Raw genomic sequence first — 17,604 nt, 5'->3', positions numbered from 1 at the left:
ATTGTAGAGGATTCTTAAAGCAAATGTACTTCACAGGGTCTGGTTTTCCAAAGCCTTGCAGTTTCAAATATTGACCTTGTGGAGGACTGAAAATTTTCCTTAGGCTATAAAGTCTCTGGTGTAAGATAAAGATTTGTGGCACAGCAAGGTTGCTGGCTCAAGGACAGACTAGTTACTGATTGTTATGTAAAGATACTGAGAAATCGCTGTAAGATCACTTAATTGTCTAATGGAATGTCATGTGACTTGTTTCACTGAAAGTTACCAGCCTATATTGTTAAACTATAACCTCACCTATGTTCTCTTTCTGTAACTTCCTGGTCTGGAAAATAAATGCAGGAAGAGAACCCCAATTCAGGGTTAATTTCCCAATGAAGGGATGCCTCTCACTTGAGGGTTCCAGTGGGAGATTAACCACTTCAGGGTCTCTCACTTCTCAGAGGAGATGGGCTTTGAGTAATCCTTTGCAGATCCGTCACCCAGGGGAAGTGGGGTGACAAATCTGTGGGGGGCAAAGCAACAAAAAATCACATCTAATTTTAATTCATGACACATAAATGTCTGCATGAAGGAATTGGTTCAGAGTTTCAATCCAGAGCTGGTCCTGGGCCACTACTTGTAATTCAATATTTTCCTACCTTTATTGTTAGGATGAAAGAGTCTCATAGGTGCCAATATATTTTAAAGGTGACAAGTTTTCCATATGTGCTAGGTGTTAAAGTTGTGATTGTTCCTTTCTATTCCATTTTCCCCCCAAGTCCACTCATACCTGAATACTCTTGATTCAGGCCAATTGATGATTGGCCACAAGGAAAGGATACTAAAACTTTGATTGGTTATTTCAAAGTTCCACAGATTAATCCTCAGGTCATCAGCAGACATGTAGGTTTCATAGTCACTGTTGACTGATATGGAGTTGATGTGATATGTGTGTGCGTTGGCAAATACTCTTCGCGGGGTGGCCTCCACCATCAGGTCCATGGGTCTCAGGACAGGCACCTGGAAGGCAAGAAAAACAAATTCAGAACCAGAGCTCTTCCCTAGGAAAAGACTGTGTGTGTTTATATCCTTTATTATCACATGCACATCCCAACTACACCAAAGAAGCTCCAAGTTAGAGAAAGGAGGAGACTGATAACGAATCACACTGAGTTCCTGTTCCCTTCTGTTCCTTTTAACTTTACTCCTGTCTCAAAAGATATCACTATCCCTTAGCCCTGATAAGGAATTTCATCCTTTACAAATTGTAAACTTTCCCCCAGGCCCCCCAGGTGGCCTCATCTCAGGGAAACTTGGATTCCACTGCAGGGTCATTATTTTCCAGAGCTGCTATTCCAGTTTTTTTTTTCTCTTTCAAATATGAAATCTATTTAGAGAAGGAAGTTGTGGAAACATTTTAGAAATGTCTAGTTCAACTTTAATCTAAGTTTATCCTTCATGTCTTTTTATCTCATGGCTTTGGAGGCCTCCACTGCATCCTGGCTTTGTCCTCAATCCTTAACGGCATTTTGGAAAAATGTACAATCACCCAAGACTCTAACAGCTCAAATTCAGCTGTTAATATATAGGGCATCCGTTGACATACGGGTTGACCTGGTTTATACCAGTTGTCTTAGAGTACCAACCAGGTATGTCCACTTTCACATTCAGAACTGTCCCAGTCTGGTCATTAACTATGTGGTCACTTTACTGAAATATAAAAAGTTCTTGATAAGTATTCGTTGAATGAATGAGACTATGTGAGTTAAGGTTTTCTTTCTGGCAGATCGGAGAATCGGACAGTTAAATAGTTTCAAATGCATGAATCTCTATCTGGAAAATATGAACAAGTAACCATCACTTCTGGCTGCATTTTTGAATTCTGGGTGGACTGGCTCCTAAGAAAGTAAGAATACAAAGGCCTGAGAGGGGACAGACAAAAAGAAAAATAAAAGCAAAACCAAACATCACACAACACAGGTGCAGTCCCTTAATAAAAGCAAGGAAATAAAAGGACCAAAAGCTATTTTCTTTTCAAGCAAATCATCTCTTGCAACCGATCCCAGACTGATTTGATACCAGGTGGTAGATAAAGACTTCAGCTTTCGGATTGGTTTCAACCCAGGTGGTAAGGAGAAGGAGGTAAAAACAAAGGTCAAATTTTGTGAAGTGCAGTCACCTCAATAATACAACCTTTCAGAAAACAGAATTATCCCAGCTCAGTCTTGAGGGAATTTTGCTCACCTTTGAGGGAGTTTTTTTTTTTTTTAATTAAATGAATGATTCAGAGGAAACATAGAGTTCTAGACAGATGTGATGCTGGGTCTCCCGGGAACCAGAGGTGGCTTGAGATGAGAATGAAGGAAGAATCAGGGGAATACCAGGAAAGGGAAGCGAGGAAAAGCCTTTGTGGTCCCCCACCCCAGTGATGGGTAACGGGTCTGTAGCACAAGCCTGGGGATGGCAGGACTGGGAGACCTGGGTTCTGATCACAGATTCACCACCAACTGCCAGGCTGTGAGACCCTAGGCAACTAACCTGCTCTTCCTGAGCTCTGGTCACACTATCTGAAAAACAGTGGCCCAAACCGCTCTGCCCTCATTATCATGAAGGGTGGTTTTGGGGATTTGTTGAGATCATTTGCCCTCCAGTTTACCCTCCCATTCACTTTTTCAGCAACATTTCTAATACAGTCCAGGGGGGCTCAGCTGGAGAAAAAAACCAAACACAGGTCCTGCCATCAAATAGTGGATACAGATGAGGGAGACAGACAGATGTGAATTATATCATCTCATAATGAAATGCGGTAAGTGCCCCAAAGAGGATTGAGTGCCAAGGGAGATTTAACCTGGTCATGGAGATCTGGAGAGGCTTTCCAGAGAACGTATCAATGAGTTGGTATGTGAAGAATGAGTAGGGGTTTAACAAGGCCAGGAGAGGAGGGAAGAATGCTCCAGTAAGAGAAATAGCATGTGCAAAGGTCCTGTGGCATGGTGGGGGGGGGTGAGACAGGCAAGAGTGAAGGACCAATAGGTCAGTGTAGCTGAGACAGAGATAGTGACGGGAACTATTGTGGGAGATGAGGTGACAGGGTAGGTAGAAGGCAAGAACGAATTTTACCATTATCCCAAGAGAAATAGAAAAAAATGAAAAGATTTGCAATGACTGATATGATCAAGTTCAAGTTTTGATCAGATCACTCCAGATGCAGAATGGAGAATAAGTTAGAGGACTAACAAGGTAGAATTTTTAAAGGGATGGTGAGAAACTATTGAATACCAATTAAGGGCATACCTGAGTTACAGCTTTGTAATGAAAAGAAAGGTGATTTTGCCCTTAGGAACTATCCTGAAATATTTATTGGGCATTTACTCTATATCAAGCATTCTGCATACAGCAACTGTGTGAAATAGGTACTAATACAAAGTACTATTATAGAGAAAACTCAGGTGCAGAGAGGCTGTCACTGGCCTGGGGTCACCCAGCTCTAGGAGGCATAGGCAGGACTTGAACCCATGGTCCACCCAACTGCAAAGCTAGTATTCTTTCCACAGTACCATGCCACACTGAAATATCATACAGGATAGGAAGTGATAAATGCTTTGCAAGTGACAATAGTGAATTGCCAGGAGAATGTATGGAATAAATAGTACTATTGGTAGCAATAATAGCAGTGGTAGTCATGGTAGAGCTGTGGTTAAGAAGCCTCAATTAGATGTTGCAAGCATTCATGAACAGGGTGTCTATTCTGGTGCTTTCAGAAACATGTGCCATGCTTTTACAGTTTCTCAGAAAGGACCTTTCCAACCAGAGCTTGAAACGGAATCAGCAAGCCTTCCCACGACTCCTCCTAAACTCCCCCAGAACTCCTTCATTACTGCACATCTTCTGCAGAGGTTTTCAGTGGCTGCGGTGACATGGAAGGCAGTGTGACAGCCAGGATCAAGAGAGGCATTACAATGGGGGAGCCGCCAGCCCAGAGCTTCAGCTGATGTGACCAGCCCACTGCTAATTCAGGCTGACATGTTCCATGATGTTCCACTTAGTGGGGAAGGGCTCCACGTAGGTCTCTGGGGATGGGGCCTCTGATGCTTTGTCCAGATAAGGTGGGGTGGGGGAGGGGCTGAATGTCACTCACGGTATCCTAATATCAGTCCTGGGCCTAGATAAAGGCTTGTCTGCTGCCCAGTGATTCCCCTTATGAGAAGAAAGAGGGAAGTTTGGCAGGTCAAGCTGGACAGCATGGACCGATTAGGGAACCATGGTGGGGCTGTGTTTCCCATCTGCTCTGGCCATGTGCTCCTTTTGGGGCCAGGCGGGGAGAAGAATTGGACACCGTCCCCTGAGTTAGGACCCCAGGCAATCGTTAGGGCTTTCTTGGGAAAACATTCATGGAGAGCTTCCCATCCTTGTTCCACAGTATGTGTTTAGAGCCCCCCACCCCGGCCCCACCTTACTCCACGGCATTATCTCATTCCGCCCTCTCGGCAGCCAATCTTGCAAGGAAGAGTCTTCTGCTGGCCCCATTCTACAGGTAAAATCCTGTCGAATGCCATACTGAGAATAGGCTGAGGAGTTGGGATCTGACCCAGGCAATATGGTTACCGAGTGAGCACACTCAGCCACTGTTGCAAACAAAACTATTATACTGAAACATGAAACGGCCAGTTTTGCATGTCAAAAATTATCAAATATCACTAATTTCATGTGGTTCAGCCTATCACTTTGGAAAGACTCTGCTGTACAGATGTGACACTGAAACAAGGAACATTGGCTTGGAAGGGTCCTTAGAGCCTCTTCCTGGGCCATCGCCTGTGCATGTGTGGTGGGGGGAGGCGGGGTGGACACAGAGGGTGGCCATGGTGTCTAGGCCTCACCCGCTTCGTGACTCTTGGTAATATACGCTTGGATTCTCAATAATAATCCTGCTTAAAGAACTGTTTCTGTGGATAAGGGAAGTTTGAAAACAAATAGCCTGGGACGTTCCTGAAATCTGCAGTGAGGAAATTGAGAGGCGAGAGGTGAAGCGCCCTGTCCCTGGTCATCCTGTAACGGGTCCCCCATCTGTCTGAGCCATTCTCCACAGGAACAGAGCCCCCTTGTTGCCAAAGACAAAACCAGAACCAGACAAAATCCAGGATCAGTCCGGGACCTTTTAATTCAGTCCAAAGCCTCTAGTCCAAGCCATCTTGGCAGAGTCATTGATGAGGCTAGAATCAACTCTGAGACAAGGGTGGGGCTTGTGGACAGGGCCAGTCCTCAGCCGTCAGTGGTGGTTTTGGATTGGGCTGCTGGAATTCAGTGATGTCCCTCCCTAAGGTGTCCCTTTCCCCCCTGATCTTGATTCAGTTTCAGCTCATACTCTTGATGCTGATTCCAAAGGACAAGCACCCCTGCCCTGTGTCTTGCCTGTACACCTGGCATCATGCTAGAACTTCAACTGAATAATATCCTGGAGCCCAAAAGGGCAGCCGAGCAGTCTAACCTGCAATAAAGCGTGCAGAGATACATTTCAGTAGTGCTAGTACTGGGATGCTCTTCCCCTCCCAGGACCTACATGGCTCCCTCCCTCATCTGGGTCACTGCTCAAATGTCACCCCCTTGGAGTGGCCTTCCACAACCACCCCACCTCAGCATACCTTGCATTCTATCCTCTTACCCAACTGACTGCTTAGAATGCTTTAAACTCTTATGTAATTCATCAGTGAATTCTCATCACTATCCTGTGATTCAGCTTGCTAGATATTATGATCGCTATTGCACAGATGAGGTAGCTGAGGCACAGAAAGGTTAAGTGATTTGTCTAAAGTCACACAGCTAGTCTGAGGCAGAGCAAGTACTCATGTCTGGCATTCCTTGATTCAGGAGTCTAAGCCCTTAGTCACTCCAAATTCCAGGCCCCGGAAAAACACACTCAGTCCCCAAGCACACACTTGGGAGAGACAGGTAAAGAGACATTTCATGAGGCAGATCATGCTGTCAGGGAGGTCAGTAGGCACTGTCCAGGTACTAACAACCGAAGCAGTGCTATGTCTGCTTGCGGAGGTCAAGGCAGACCTCAGAAAGAAGAGGACTAATCAGGTAGACGGGGCTCGAAGCGCGAATGAGAGTCCACCAGGCAGGAGTGGGGGGTGCTGAGGAGAGGGAACCGTGCACCAGTCACAAGGACCAGCAATGTGCAAAGCACAGAGGCCAGAGGGCAAAAGTTGTGTGTGCAGGCGCGTGAGTCTGCGTGCTTCTGGGAGTGGGGCCAGTGACGTGATTATTCACTCAACACATACTTACTACATCAGACATGTTCTAGCGACTTGGGACACAACAGTGAGCCCTATTCTTGTGGGGTGTAAGTTTTCGTGTGTATGTGAAGAGAACCTGAGTTGGGTAAGGGATAGCAAGTGGGGAGTTTGCTATTTGATGTGGGGTGGTCATGAAAGTCCTCGCTGAGGAGGTGATATTTGAGCAGAAACCCAAATGAAGTGAGTGAGGGAGCCAAGTGGCTTTCTGGGGAGAGCATTTCTGGTGGGGAGAAGAGCAGGTGCAAAGGCACTGAGGCTGGAGAGCTTAGAGTACAAGAGAAACAGTGAGCAGCCGTGTGGCTAGAGAGGCGTGGTAAGGAAGGGAGCAGGAGCAGATGTCGCTGGACCAGCAGTCAGGGCTGGATCACAGGTTCCACTACGAGGTGGAGGGAATCTCAGGGCTCCCCTTTCTGTTAAAAGATCCTCTGCTCCTCCATTCCTTCTGTCTCTGCCCACCTCTCCTTCAGTCTTCCTCCCCAGCTTCTTTCTCATCATCTTTCCTGTCTCTCCTCTTGGGAAATATCAGATCATCTTTCACTTCCAGAATCCATTTACTAACAAAATGAATGTTGCTGTCATTTGGCTTATTTGGTGACCATGAGAGCGATTCTTCACAATCTTCTGCAGCACCTAAGTGGGGGTTGGCGGGTCATGATGCCCTGCTTCACAGACGCACAGTGAAAGCCGAGTAGAGCCGGGAAAACAGGAAGCCCCTGAGGCCCCCACTTTAAAGACATCTGTGAAAACGCACAGCAGGGAGAGGTTAGAGGGAGGACTCCCTGTACCTTTATGAGCAGATTTTTCACAGAGAAAAAACAACAGCTGTGTTTACCATGGCAACCTCTAGCACCCCAGTAGATTGACAGATTCAAGGCAAGACTCTGAGGGAGAAGAGATGGCCAGATAGGAGATAAAAGACAAAAAGAAGATGAAGTCATGGAGAAGGGAGAGAAAGAGATGTCTATTTGCACAGGGATATTAGTAAATTCTAGCTGTTCAGTAACCCAAGGTCAGATCTCACTGAGTTGAGCAGACAAACCTTGGAATACCCTTGCTTGTTAAGTACATTCAACATAATCAACATTATGTGGGCTTTCGAAAAATTGCTATCAGTTTAAATCCATGCTTGTCCATATCTTCTCCTTAATGTTCAGTAGATATTTCCTCCCCTTCCCCCAAATATATGTATATGGCACTTTCACTTATATATACATACATATTTCATTAGGTCAGTAGTAAGGAAGTGCATAAACGAATGTTATGACCAAAGAATGACCCCAGATAAAGCCTTCAATGAGCATTTATTTAGCATTTACTATGATTCACCACACAGAACATCCTTAAGAAGCTTAGAGGATGCAGACAATGCACACCCCTTACCCTTTTTCTTGTTCAAAGCCAGCCCTTTTGGGAAGCTGAAGCCAAGGCTGTCTTATTTAGACAAGAAACGATGAGAGCTGAAGTCCTGGGGGTCCACCTCATCCTTGGTGTAAGGAAACCCTGACCCTGGTGTTCAGGCTCCAGAGGTGTGAGGCTCAGTGGAGAATCTGGAGTGAATCTGCTACCCCATCTAGAGGCACTAAACGGTAAATCTGTCAGAGAGGTGCGGGGAGTCCAGATCCAGCCTCACTTCAAGTCTACCACCTTGACTTTACACTGGGCTTCCTTCAAGAAACATCCTTTGTGACTCTGCAGTAATCATTACCATAAGTTTGGAATAAAGCTAAAGAGCAGGCTTCATTTTCAAGGAAGAGGGAGTGGGTGATCTTGAGAATGGGAGAGCCATTGGATCCTACTTTAAACATCCTTACTCCAAAGCCATACAGCTTGGTGGTACAGAGCAGCGAACTTCAATGAGGGGACTGTGCCCCTAGGAGTGGGTGATGACTTTAAGAACTCTGTGGAACAATCTTAAAGGAAACTGTTTCCTTATCCCTAACTTCCATGTATTTTCCTTGCTAAAATCAGATCATCTCAGGAGATAACACAGTGTAGGGGCTCCTTCCTTTTGCAGAAGAAAGACAAGGAAGGCATACCTTCACCCATGCTGGAGCTTACTAAGGTGTACTATGCAAGACAGAAATGCTTCTGGGAGGGGCAATTGGACAATACCTTTAATCAGGGTCCCATAAATGCTTACCCCAGCTTATTCTAATATGCACTTCTAATAAAATTTTACTTTTTACATATAATCATTTTTTGTTGGAATTAACGTGGTTATGTTGTTTTGGTGAATTGTGTTCTATTAATAATCATAGCAATAATTAGATCCAGATGAGAATTTTAAACTCTTAGACAATAAAATATTCATAGAGGGAAAATCTATCTATATCTATGTTTGGTGTAGAAATGATCAAAAAAGACTTTTAACACTTATTTGGGGGAAGTGCAGTGAAAAGAGATGTTTAAAGAAGAAAAAAGAACAACATAAAGTTTCTGACTTTTAAAGAAGAACTCGTTCAGATATTCTTTTAGTGGGTATTGGTGGGTATCCAGTTACAATGGTATTTAAATTCCATTGGATGAATTAAAGAGGTGATATAACAGTTTTATTTTAAACTGGCAATGTTTAAAATTCTCCTGAAATCACATTTTCTGCAATTATTTAACATTATAATGGAAATGCTTAGTTTTCTACTTAAAAATGCTCAGGAAAGCACATACCTTTCCAAAATCCTTCTAGGGGGTACACAAGCACAAACTTTGAAGTCGTATGGTGTAAGAGGATTTTTGGAGTCATGCAGACCCAGGCTTTAATTCTGGCTGTGCCATTACCAGCCTTGGGCTTGTTACTTAATCTTTCTTGATATTAGTGTTCCCTTCTGAAATGTTAGGGGTAGCAACCTGTCAGTAGTGTTGTTGAGAAGACTTAGCACAGGGCCTGATACACACCATCTAACAAGGAAATATTTATGGAGAACTTGCTGTGCATCAGGATTGTGTTAAGACTTCACGCACACCGTGTTACTGAATCTTCACAGTGACCTTACAAGGTAGGTACTAAAATCATTCTCACTTTACGGATGTAGATCCCGAAGCAAGAGAGGTCTTGAGGCTTGCCCAAGGTCATACAATCACTAAGTGGTGAAGTTGCCCTTGAACTCTGGTGGTCTGGCTCCAGCCTCTTTGGTAGCTATCATTAGCAGTCTTACTTACTTCCAATTGTAGAAAAATGGTCCAGTCTGAGAGATTCCCTAGGGAAGATTTCCTGACCTTTTCTATTGGCTATAAGGTTTTAGCATCCCTTCCATCCACCCTGGGAATTCAGTCATTAGAGAAGTTAGTATTATCAGGAAAAGGGGCTAGTGGAATGATCAGTCACTAGGTAGCAATTAACTTCACCAGGAAAAAAAAAAAAAAAGCTGAAAGCTCTCCTGCTTAGGAGTTTTGCAAATAGCTTCTGTCCGCATCGTCATGAAAACTTTGAACAATATGATGCTCATCCAATTATCAAACCAACCTGGGGGGCAGAGTCTGGCATTATTGTACCCATTATTAAAGGGTAATTCAGTGTAACAAACCAAATCGAGTATGTACAAAGACTGTCAAATAAAATAAACCACTAACAAATTAAATTACTTTTCATTTTCAGAGGGAAGAATGCCAGTCATTTTTCATTTTATAAAATATGCATCTTAATTCCATTTTTTAAAAACACGAAAAGGAGCATTTAAAAGCCTCTTGTGCTATCTGTACTGAGGTTTATTTTCTATAGGCACATCTCTCCTGGTCCTGGGGCATTTTCCCTCAGAGAATTAATGGAGCATTAAACCTCACTCTGGTCAAAAAACTTGTTTCGTCCATGGATCAATGGTGGATGGAGCTCAGAAAGCAGGAGTGATAGGTTGGCTTCAGTCTACAGTGACATATCAGAGCTGTTGTTTCCAGAATGAAACTGCCACTCAACAGCACCCCGCCAAAACCACTTGGGAATCCTCTCCAAATAATATAACTTTTAGATTTCCCTGCTCACACCCTTCACCAGCTTCAATATGTCCCTAATTTCTTCTCTTACTGGCTTTGTCATTTAGACTGAAATAAGCCTGAAAGAAAAAAACCCCTTTGGACCAAGTCAGGCTTTGTGCTTCAGGTTATTGAATACCTTAGAATTATGTTCTTTCATTTGGCAAACATTTATTAGGTGCCAATCACTGCACTAGGTGATACAAGTGAACAAAAGAGATTAAGTTGTAGAGCTTAAAGTCTAATAGAGAAGAAAGACACTAATGTCTCAAGGTAAGTGAATTCTCATAAACTGTCACTGATGCTGTAAAGATGTATATTGTTCCATGAGAGAAAATGACTCCTAATTTAGATTGGAGAATTAGGTAAGTTGTTTTTTTAAAAAGTGACAGTAAGGGCCATAAGGGCCGTAAGCATCCCATTCTCTAAATCAGCGCTTCTCACTGGGAGCAATTTTGCTATTTGGTAGTATCTGGAAAGATTTTTGGTTCCCATAACTGAGGGGATGTTACTGGCATTAGTGGGTAGAAGCCAGGAATGCTGCTAACTGCACTATGATGCACAGGACAGCTCCCCCTGGAACAAAGAATTATTCAGCCTAAAACGTCAACAGTTCCAAGGTTGAGAAACCCAGCTCTTAAGTAAACTCTTCTGGAACAAAGTTTAGATCTAGAGTGAATAGAAGAAACCCAGTATCAACTTCCACAATTGGCAGCCGAAAGGTCCAGTTCGTCAAGATGTTTTGGTTTAAAAAATATTTAGTATACATACATACACACATATAAAATACATATATAATACATATGAGGGTATTTCAAAAAGTTCATGGGAAAGTAGAATTAAAATACTAATCTTTCCATAAACTTTTTGAAGTACCGTCATATACTTGTATATTTGAAAGATTTATCCCCTATTGTTAGATGCAAGAATAACCCACAACCCATAAAAACTGCCTGGGAATTTATATAAATGTGTGTGTATGTGTGTGTGTGTGTGTGTGTGTGTGTGTGTGTGTATTTAAAACCCAATGCAGCAAAGATGGTTTTCATGGCAGACTAACAATTTCATGCTCTTGGTGTCTTAGAATTCCTTAGGCCTGTCTACAAAAAAGAGAAAAAATACATTTCCCTCAGAAGATAAACTCACTATCTAATTACCAGCCCATGCAGCAGCTTGTAATTCTGCCAGTTTTATCTTATTTTTTCCCAGACACTTCCATTTTCTGCCAACATCACTATTTCTCATGTGTGTTTCCCTGTTCACTGCCTTTCCTGTTATTTCCCTTGATGTTTCACATTGTGTAATTTCACAAGAAAAAGCAGAGATCTTAAAATATCCCCATAGGGGAAAACTTCAATTAACACTTACAGCTGGGGAAGGAGTGGCGTGGGGAGAGGCAGTGGTTTAATTTTTGATTAGTTTGGTTAGGATTAATCACAAAAATTATTTTTGTTTTGTTTTTCGATAGCTATTGATAAAAGTATTTCCAAAATTTGTTAGCAAACTTTCTCCTATTAATTGTTAAGATAAATATCACTGAATCTTTGATGACCAGGGATTGAAAAGACCTTGGGAGATCACACTACATTATGTCATTTATTACCGTGGAATATATAGAACCAAGAAGATAAACAGAAAGTTGATACTCGCTTCAAGAATCTTACAGTCGGAAGTTGTCTGAGAAGTTACGTACGTTAAAAAGGTCTGGATGAATAAAAAGATGCATTTCTAAGAACTTAGAAAACATGGCCTTTCCTAGAAACGAACGATGCTGAATACACAGCTAAACTGTGTCAGTTCTGGCTCTCACCAACAGATGGCGGTAGTGCTTACTAGTGACACTTGGATTTAGTAACAACTTGACCCATGAATAACCTTTCAGGGTTACATTGTCTGATTCCCAATCCTGTCTGCACATTAGAATCAAATAAGGCCTCGTGTTAAAAACCGATGCCTGAGCCCCACCACCAATCAGTGAAGTCGTAATGTCTGTGAGGAAGAACCCAGGTACTCGTATTTTGAAAATCGCCCAGATAACCCATATATAGATTCAAGGCCAAGAGCCAATGAATCTGAGGGCAAATTGAAGGGTTTCCATACACCTAACTTGTAACAGTGATTATCCTTTGGAGTATGAGGATTCAAAATGATTTTTACAGTTCTGTGAGAATTGGGGGTTTTTAAAATGTTAACTTAAAAAAAATTCCAATTATTTTTATAAACAGATAAAAAAGAATTTATGGAAGATAAAAATGAAATGAAAAGGGTTCCTTTTCTCACAATAGACAAAGAATTCCTAAAAATTGATAAAAAGACCAACAACTCAATAAAAACAGGGACAAAGGGTATGAACAGAAAACTTAGAGAAATGGAAAAGCAAATGACCAAGACATATATAGAAATATGTATGCCCAACCTCATTAGTCACCAGGGAGATGCAAACTAAGATTGTGAAAATCTTTAATCTTATAAAAGATTAATCCGATTAATCTTTAATTTTTAAATTCTTTAATCATAAGGAATTTACTATATGCCAGTTACTGTTCTAAGTCTTATAACTTTTCATTCATTTAAACTCATCAGAATTTTGTGCACATCATCCTCTTTTTACAGATGAGGGTAACTGAGACCCAAAGCAGTATGTGTCCTAGCTTGAGGCACACGGCTAGTGCTGGCTGGAACTGAGACAGGTACGCAGGCACTGTAGCCGAGAGCCCTTACTCTTAACAACTCTACTACGCTGCTTCTCAGTGGGATGGGTAAAAAGTGAAATGATGATGGCATCCTGTCCTGGAGACGGTATGAACAGCAAGCATTTGCTGGTGGAGTATGAATTGCAACAAGATTTTTTGCAGGTAATCTGGAAGTATGTATATATCTTTTAATTATATACGTGCTTAAAAGATATGTATATATCTTTTAATCTTGGAAATTATGTATCTTTTAATTTTATTAATTTGGCAAATCCTACTTTAATGAAAACTATCCTATAAACATCAGTATGTAACAACGTATGTTTGAGAACATTTATTGTAGCATTGTTGCTTATAATTACATTGTAGCAAAATCTAGAGACAACTTGAATGTCTATCAATGGAGGAATGATTTAATAAGTTATAGAATACCTATACTTTAGAATGTCTGCAGCTATTTCAAAGATGAATTGACCCCGAGGGATGTTTACATTACTGAGTATTGTGTATAGCATGATCTCATTTTTGTAAAAACAACACAAAATCATATTCCATTAATGTTATTATATGTATGTACAGACACAGGAAAAGGTTTGGAAAGACACACACCAAACAAGTAACATTAGTTACCTTGAGATGTGGGGCCATAAGAGAGGGAGGGAGGGAGGAAGGGGGATGGAGGGAAGGAGGGAAGGAGGAAGGAATGAAGGAAAGAAAGAAAAGACCACAGCAATACATTGAACTTTCAGAAGGAGAAAACAATCCTAAGGATGCTAGAGATGGGGTGAGGGAGGGAGGGGGTTTGGGAATTGATAGGTCAAAACAATCCTAAGGATGCTAGAGATGGGGTGAGGGAGGGAGGGGGTTTGGGAATTGATAGGTCAGACAAAGGGCATAAAGAAATATCATGATTTGTAAGAATGAATATGCTAATAATAAATAAAAAAATTTAAAATAAAAAGTATAGTTTTATTTGACTTGTTTCTATAAATATGGATTACTTTTGTAATGTAGAAAAAAAGGAAGGGAAGTCCTCATGTTTAGTATTTCCACCAGGGCAGGATTCTTAAGATTCTTCAGTCTGCACTGGACTTTTCTTGGGAAAACTTATGCATTTCTAATGATCACAGCTTCCTCATTCCTGTGAGCTTAGATCTGCTTTCCTGAACTGTCCACCTGTTATTCCCTGGGTTGACAGAGAGCCAGTCCACTCCCATCCTCCACACAATAGCCCTTCAGATATTTGAGGACAGCTCTCCACCCTTCGCCCTTCCATAAATTCTACCAAGGCTCAACCTCCAACCTTCACAGCTCACTGATGGTCAGGGCCAGTGGGCCTCTACCAGTGCTTTGCTTTACTGAACACAATCCACCAGCTCAGCACACAGACAGAACTTTCTTCTTCCAAAGAAGACATTTGCTTTCTGCTTATGTAGCTTAAAATGTATTTACCTTTATAACAGTCCATATCATAATGTCAACTAAAATCCCCAGGTCTTTTCTCCAAATAAATTAATGTCAGATAAAATCTCTTCTATACCATTGCCTGTTTTGAACTTGAGTGCGATTTTCCAACCTCTCCTCCCTGCGATATATCCCTTTCTCTTAAAAGTGAAATACAGTAGTCCCTCCTTATCCTTGCGGGATATGTTCTAAGTCTCCCTAGGGGTTGCCTGAAACCATGGATCATACCAAACCCAATATATGCTATGTTTTTTCCTATACATGCATACCCATAACAAAATTTAATTTATGAATTAGGCACAGTAAGGGATCAACAACAATAACTAATTGGATTTTTTGCTGGTCAGAAGATGGGTGAAGGAGTTGGGAAGGTGGAGAAGACAATGACAGTGTTCTGAAGTCTGGAGATACCTTAAATCTTCTGTTCCCAAATAATGGGGCTGAATTTGAATGTTATGATCCTGAAAAATAAAATTGTTATAGGAAGTAGATAAGGGAGAGATTTAGATGAGGGAAACTTCAGAGGGGAAGGTTTGCTAGTTCTAAGGAGAGAGAGCAGGAATAGGTAAGGAACAGAGGGAGAAGGAATGGGACTAGGAAGAGAAGAGGGTATCTGAGAAAAGCAGCAGAAATAGGACTATAAAGAGAAAAAGAACAGAGGGAGAGACAAGAAAGCCAGGAGGGGGAGTAATATTCTGCTCTGGGCTCTTTAGATTTCAAAAAACAGAAACCTTCTCAAACTTACTAAAAAACAACACACATGAGAAAAGATGATTGTAGGATAGACAAATATTGCAGATCATTGGGACTGAAATGGAGCATGTGAAACGGAACAGGGAGTTCGCAAGCTGTTAGAGACTTGGGAAAATATGCTGTCTTTCTGTTTGTCTGTTTCAGGAGCCACCTGGTCTCTTGCACTGCTTCTCTCTGCATGTCTGGCCCCTCTCCTCTCTTTATCAATGACTTAGTTCGATGCTGTCTTTCTGTTTGTCTGTTTCAGGAGCCACCTGGTCTCTTGCACTGCTTCTCTCTGCTTGTCTGGCCCCTCTCCTCTCTTTATCAATGACTTAGTTCGTTTGCCAGTCTGCACATGGCCTCCAATGAGTCACCCTCTGCCCCTTCAGTGCTCAGTGCTGTCAGAAAGAAGAGAACAAGTAGGGAGAAAAACAAAGCAGGAGGAATGGAAGAGTTAGACCCCTCTAATTCGATCGCATCCTTGCCTGTTGGACATGCCATATACACAATCTCCTCCACCCTTTTTCCTGCCTCGTCCCTTGTTCACCCCACTTCTATCTATCCACCCCCTTCCCTAAGTCTTCCCTGGTCCTGATTACTCCAGTGAACAGAGCTCTTCTCATTCCTCAGATGTACCTAACCCGGTTGAGAATAATCTGATATTCTTAAGAATCCTAGAGAAAAAGATTAATTCTCTGGCTTTCTTCTTCAACCTGACACCATTTTGACAACCCTCCTGGAATTATTTCCTAACTTGAGTTCCTAGTGTTTTAATTTAGATTTCTAACAGTCTTTTGTCCAAGGGGAGCAAAGCACAATTGATCACTATTCCCTGGATAAAAAATTTATCTTGTTTGGAGTGCTATTAGAATTGCCTTTCACTCTTCTTCAGGCAATGGACCCGTTTTTACCTCTCCCTTATAACTTTCTCTCATGTGCCTGCCCATCTTAGAAATTCTATGGGCCCTTTTCATGGCAATCACGTTCTTCTAAAAACTAGATCCTTAAATCATATTAGAATAAGAGTTTACTGGAACTGAATAAAATTAGGTAATTACTTCTTCTGGAACAACACACTCTTTTGGGTGCCTTATGCCTGGTCTAGTTTTAACTAACACTCTCACACGTTATCACTAAGACCCTGAGATCTTTCTCTGAACTTCTACTTCGGCTGTGTTTCCACATTCTCCACGTGAATGACTGAACTTTCTCTCCACCTGCACCAGCACTGTACTTTGTCCTCTTTGGAACTCTATATCCTAACTATTCCTTGCAAGTTTTCCAGGTTGTCATCCATTTCCTGACTCATTTCTGGCCTCTTCTTTGTCCCCCAGTTTTGTGAAATGTGAGTTTGTAGAACTGTTGGTGGCAGGAGGAAGGTGATGAAGACGGAGGTTACACACAGGACTGCAAACTCCATTATTACTATTATTTTCTTCCTGAAGGAAGAAATAATAGCTTTTGGCTATTTTCTTCAATAGCCAAAGCAGAGGGCCTCCTTTAAATACCATAAAGCTCTGAGGCTAGTAGAAAGAAAAGGAAAACTTAAGAGGAAGGGAAAACTAATCATTCAGAGAAAAAAGAGGATAAATGTGCAGGTCATTTAAAATCACTGCAGTTGAACATCAAATTATTGTACCTAACTTCCACCTATTTTATATTCTACTGAGTATTTATTTTGCCTCTAATCTAGGAATAATAGTGATACATTGAGTTGCATCGTATATGCATTAAATATGTGAATTCAACTATATATGCTTAACATAATACAGAAATAAGAAAGAAGGAAACAAATTTAAATAATGTCGACTATTGCAACTATATCCCACTCAATGGGTAAAGGTCCCCAAGTGAGTTTGAGATGGGAGAGGGGAGTGAAATCTGCTCTTTCCCCAGACAGAATGACCGGTGGGATCTCGTCTCTGGGCATCTTGATGTGATGAATGAGCAACTAAGGTTGAAAGAAGTATATTTTTCATAAATGGCCCTTCACATTTTTTTGCATAGCTTTATACATTATTCTTTATATTCTACATATTATATCATACATATTATTCCATACAGAGTTTATAAAAACTACACACACTATATCTTATGGGTGATCTATGGGATTTTTCAAAGGTATTTTTGACCACACCTAATTCTTGGTTTATGGGATGATTTTGGAGTCTAGCTTCTGTAAAACTGCTGCTTCGACTGACCTGTTTTCAAATGCCTACTATCTCCCATATGCTTTACATACATTACCTCCTTTAAACTTCATAAAAATCCTGCATTGTTGGTATTATGGGTGTTTTACAGACTTTAAAGAACAGAAGCTCAGTGAGGTTGAATGACATAGTAAGTCATGAGGACATTCAGTTAGGATCAGCACAGCAAGAATTCAATACCATCTGAAACTAACAGAGAACAGTCAATACCAAGGCATTTTCTTTCTTTTTTTTTTTTTTTTTTTTTTTTTTTTCCGTGTCCAG

The 17,604-nt window shown here is 41.4% G+C and overlaps 1 protein-coding gene across 1 annotated transcript in view; it reads right to left on the bottom strand.

The window, feature by feature from the left end:
- LOC103594915 (serine/threonine-protein phosphatase 2A 55 kDa regulatory subunit B beta isoform-like) overlaps nt 1-17,604 on the bottom strand; it is a 238,037-nt gene that overhangs the window by 26,147 nt on the left and 194,286 nt on the right. The window contains 1 exon segment of the mRNA XM_008578205.1: nt 822-999. Within this exon segment, the coding sequence (XP_008576427.1) occupies nt 822-999 (178 nt within the window).

This window comes from Galeopterus variegatus, unplaced genomic scaffold (assembly GCF_000696425.1).
Source record: "Galeopterus variegatus unplaced genomic scaffold, G_variegatus-3.0.2 Scaffold1644, whole genome shotgun sequence".
In the NCBI taxonomy this organism is placed as follows: Eukaryota; Metazoa; Chordata; class Mammalia; order Dermoptera; family Cynocephalidae; genus Galeopterus; species Galeopterus variegatus.
This window is presented reverse-complemented; position numbering and strand designations above follow the sequence as displayed.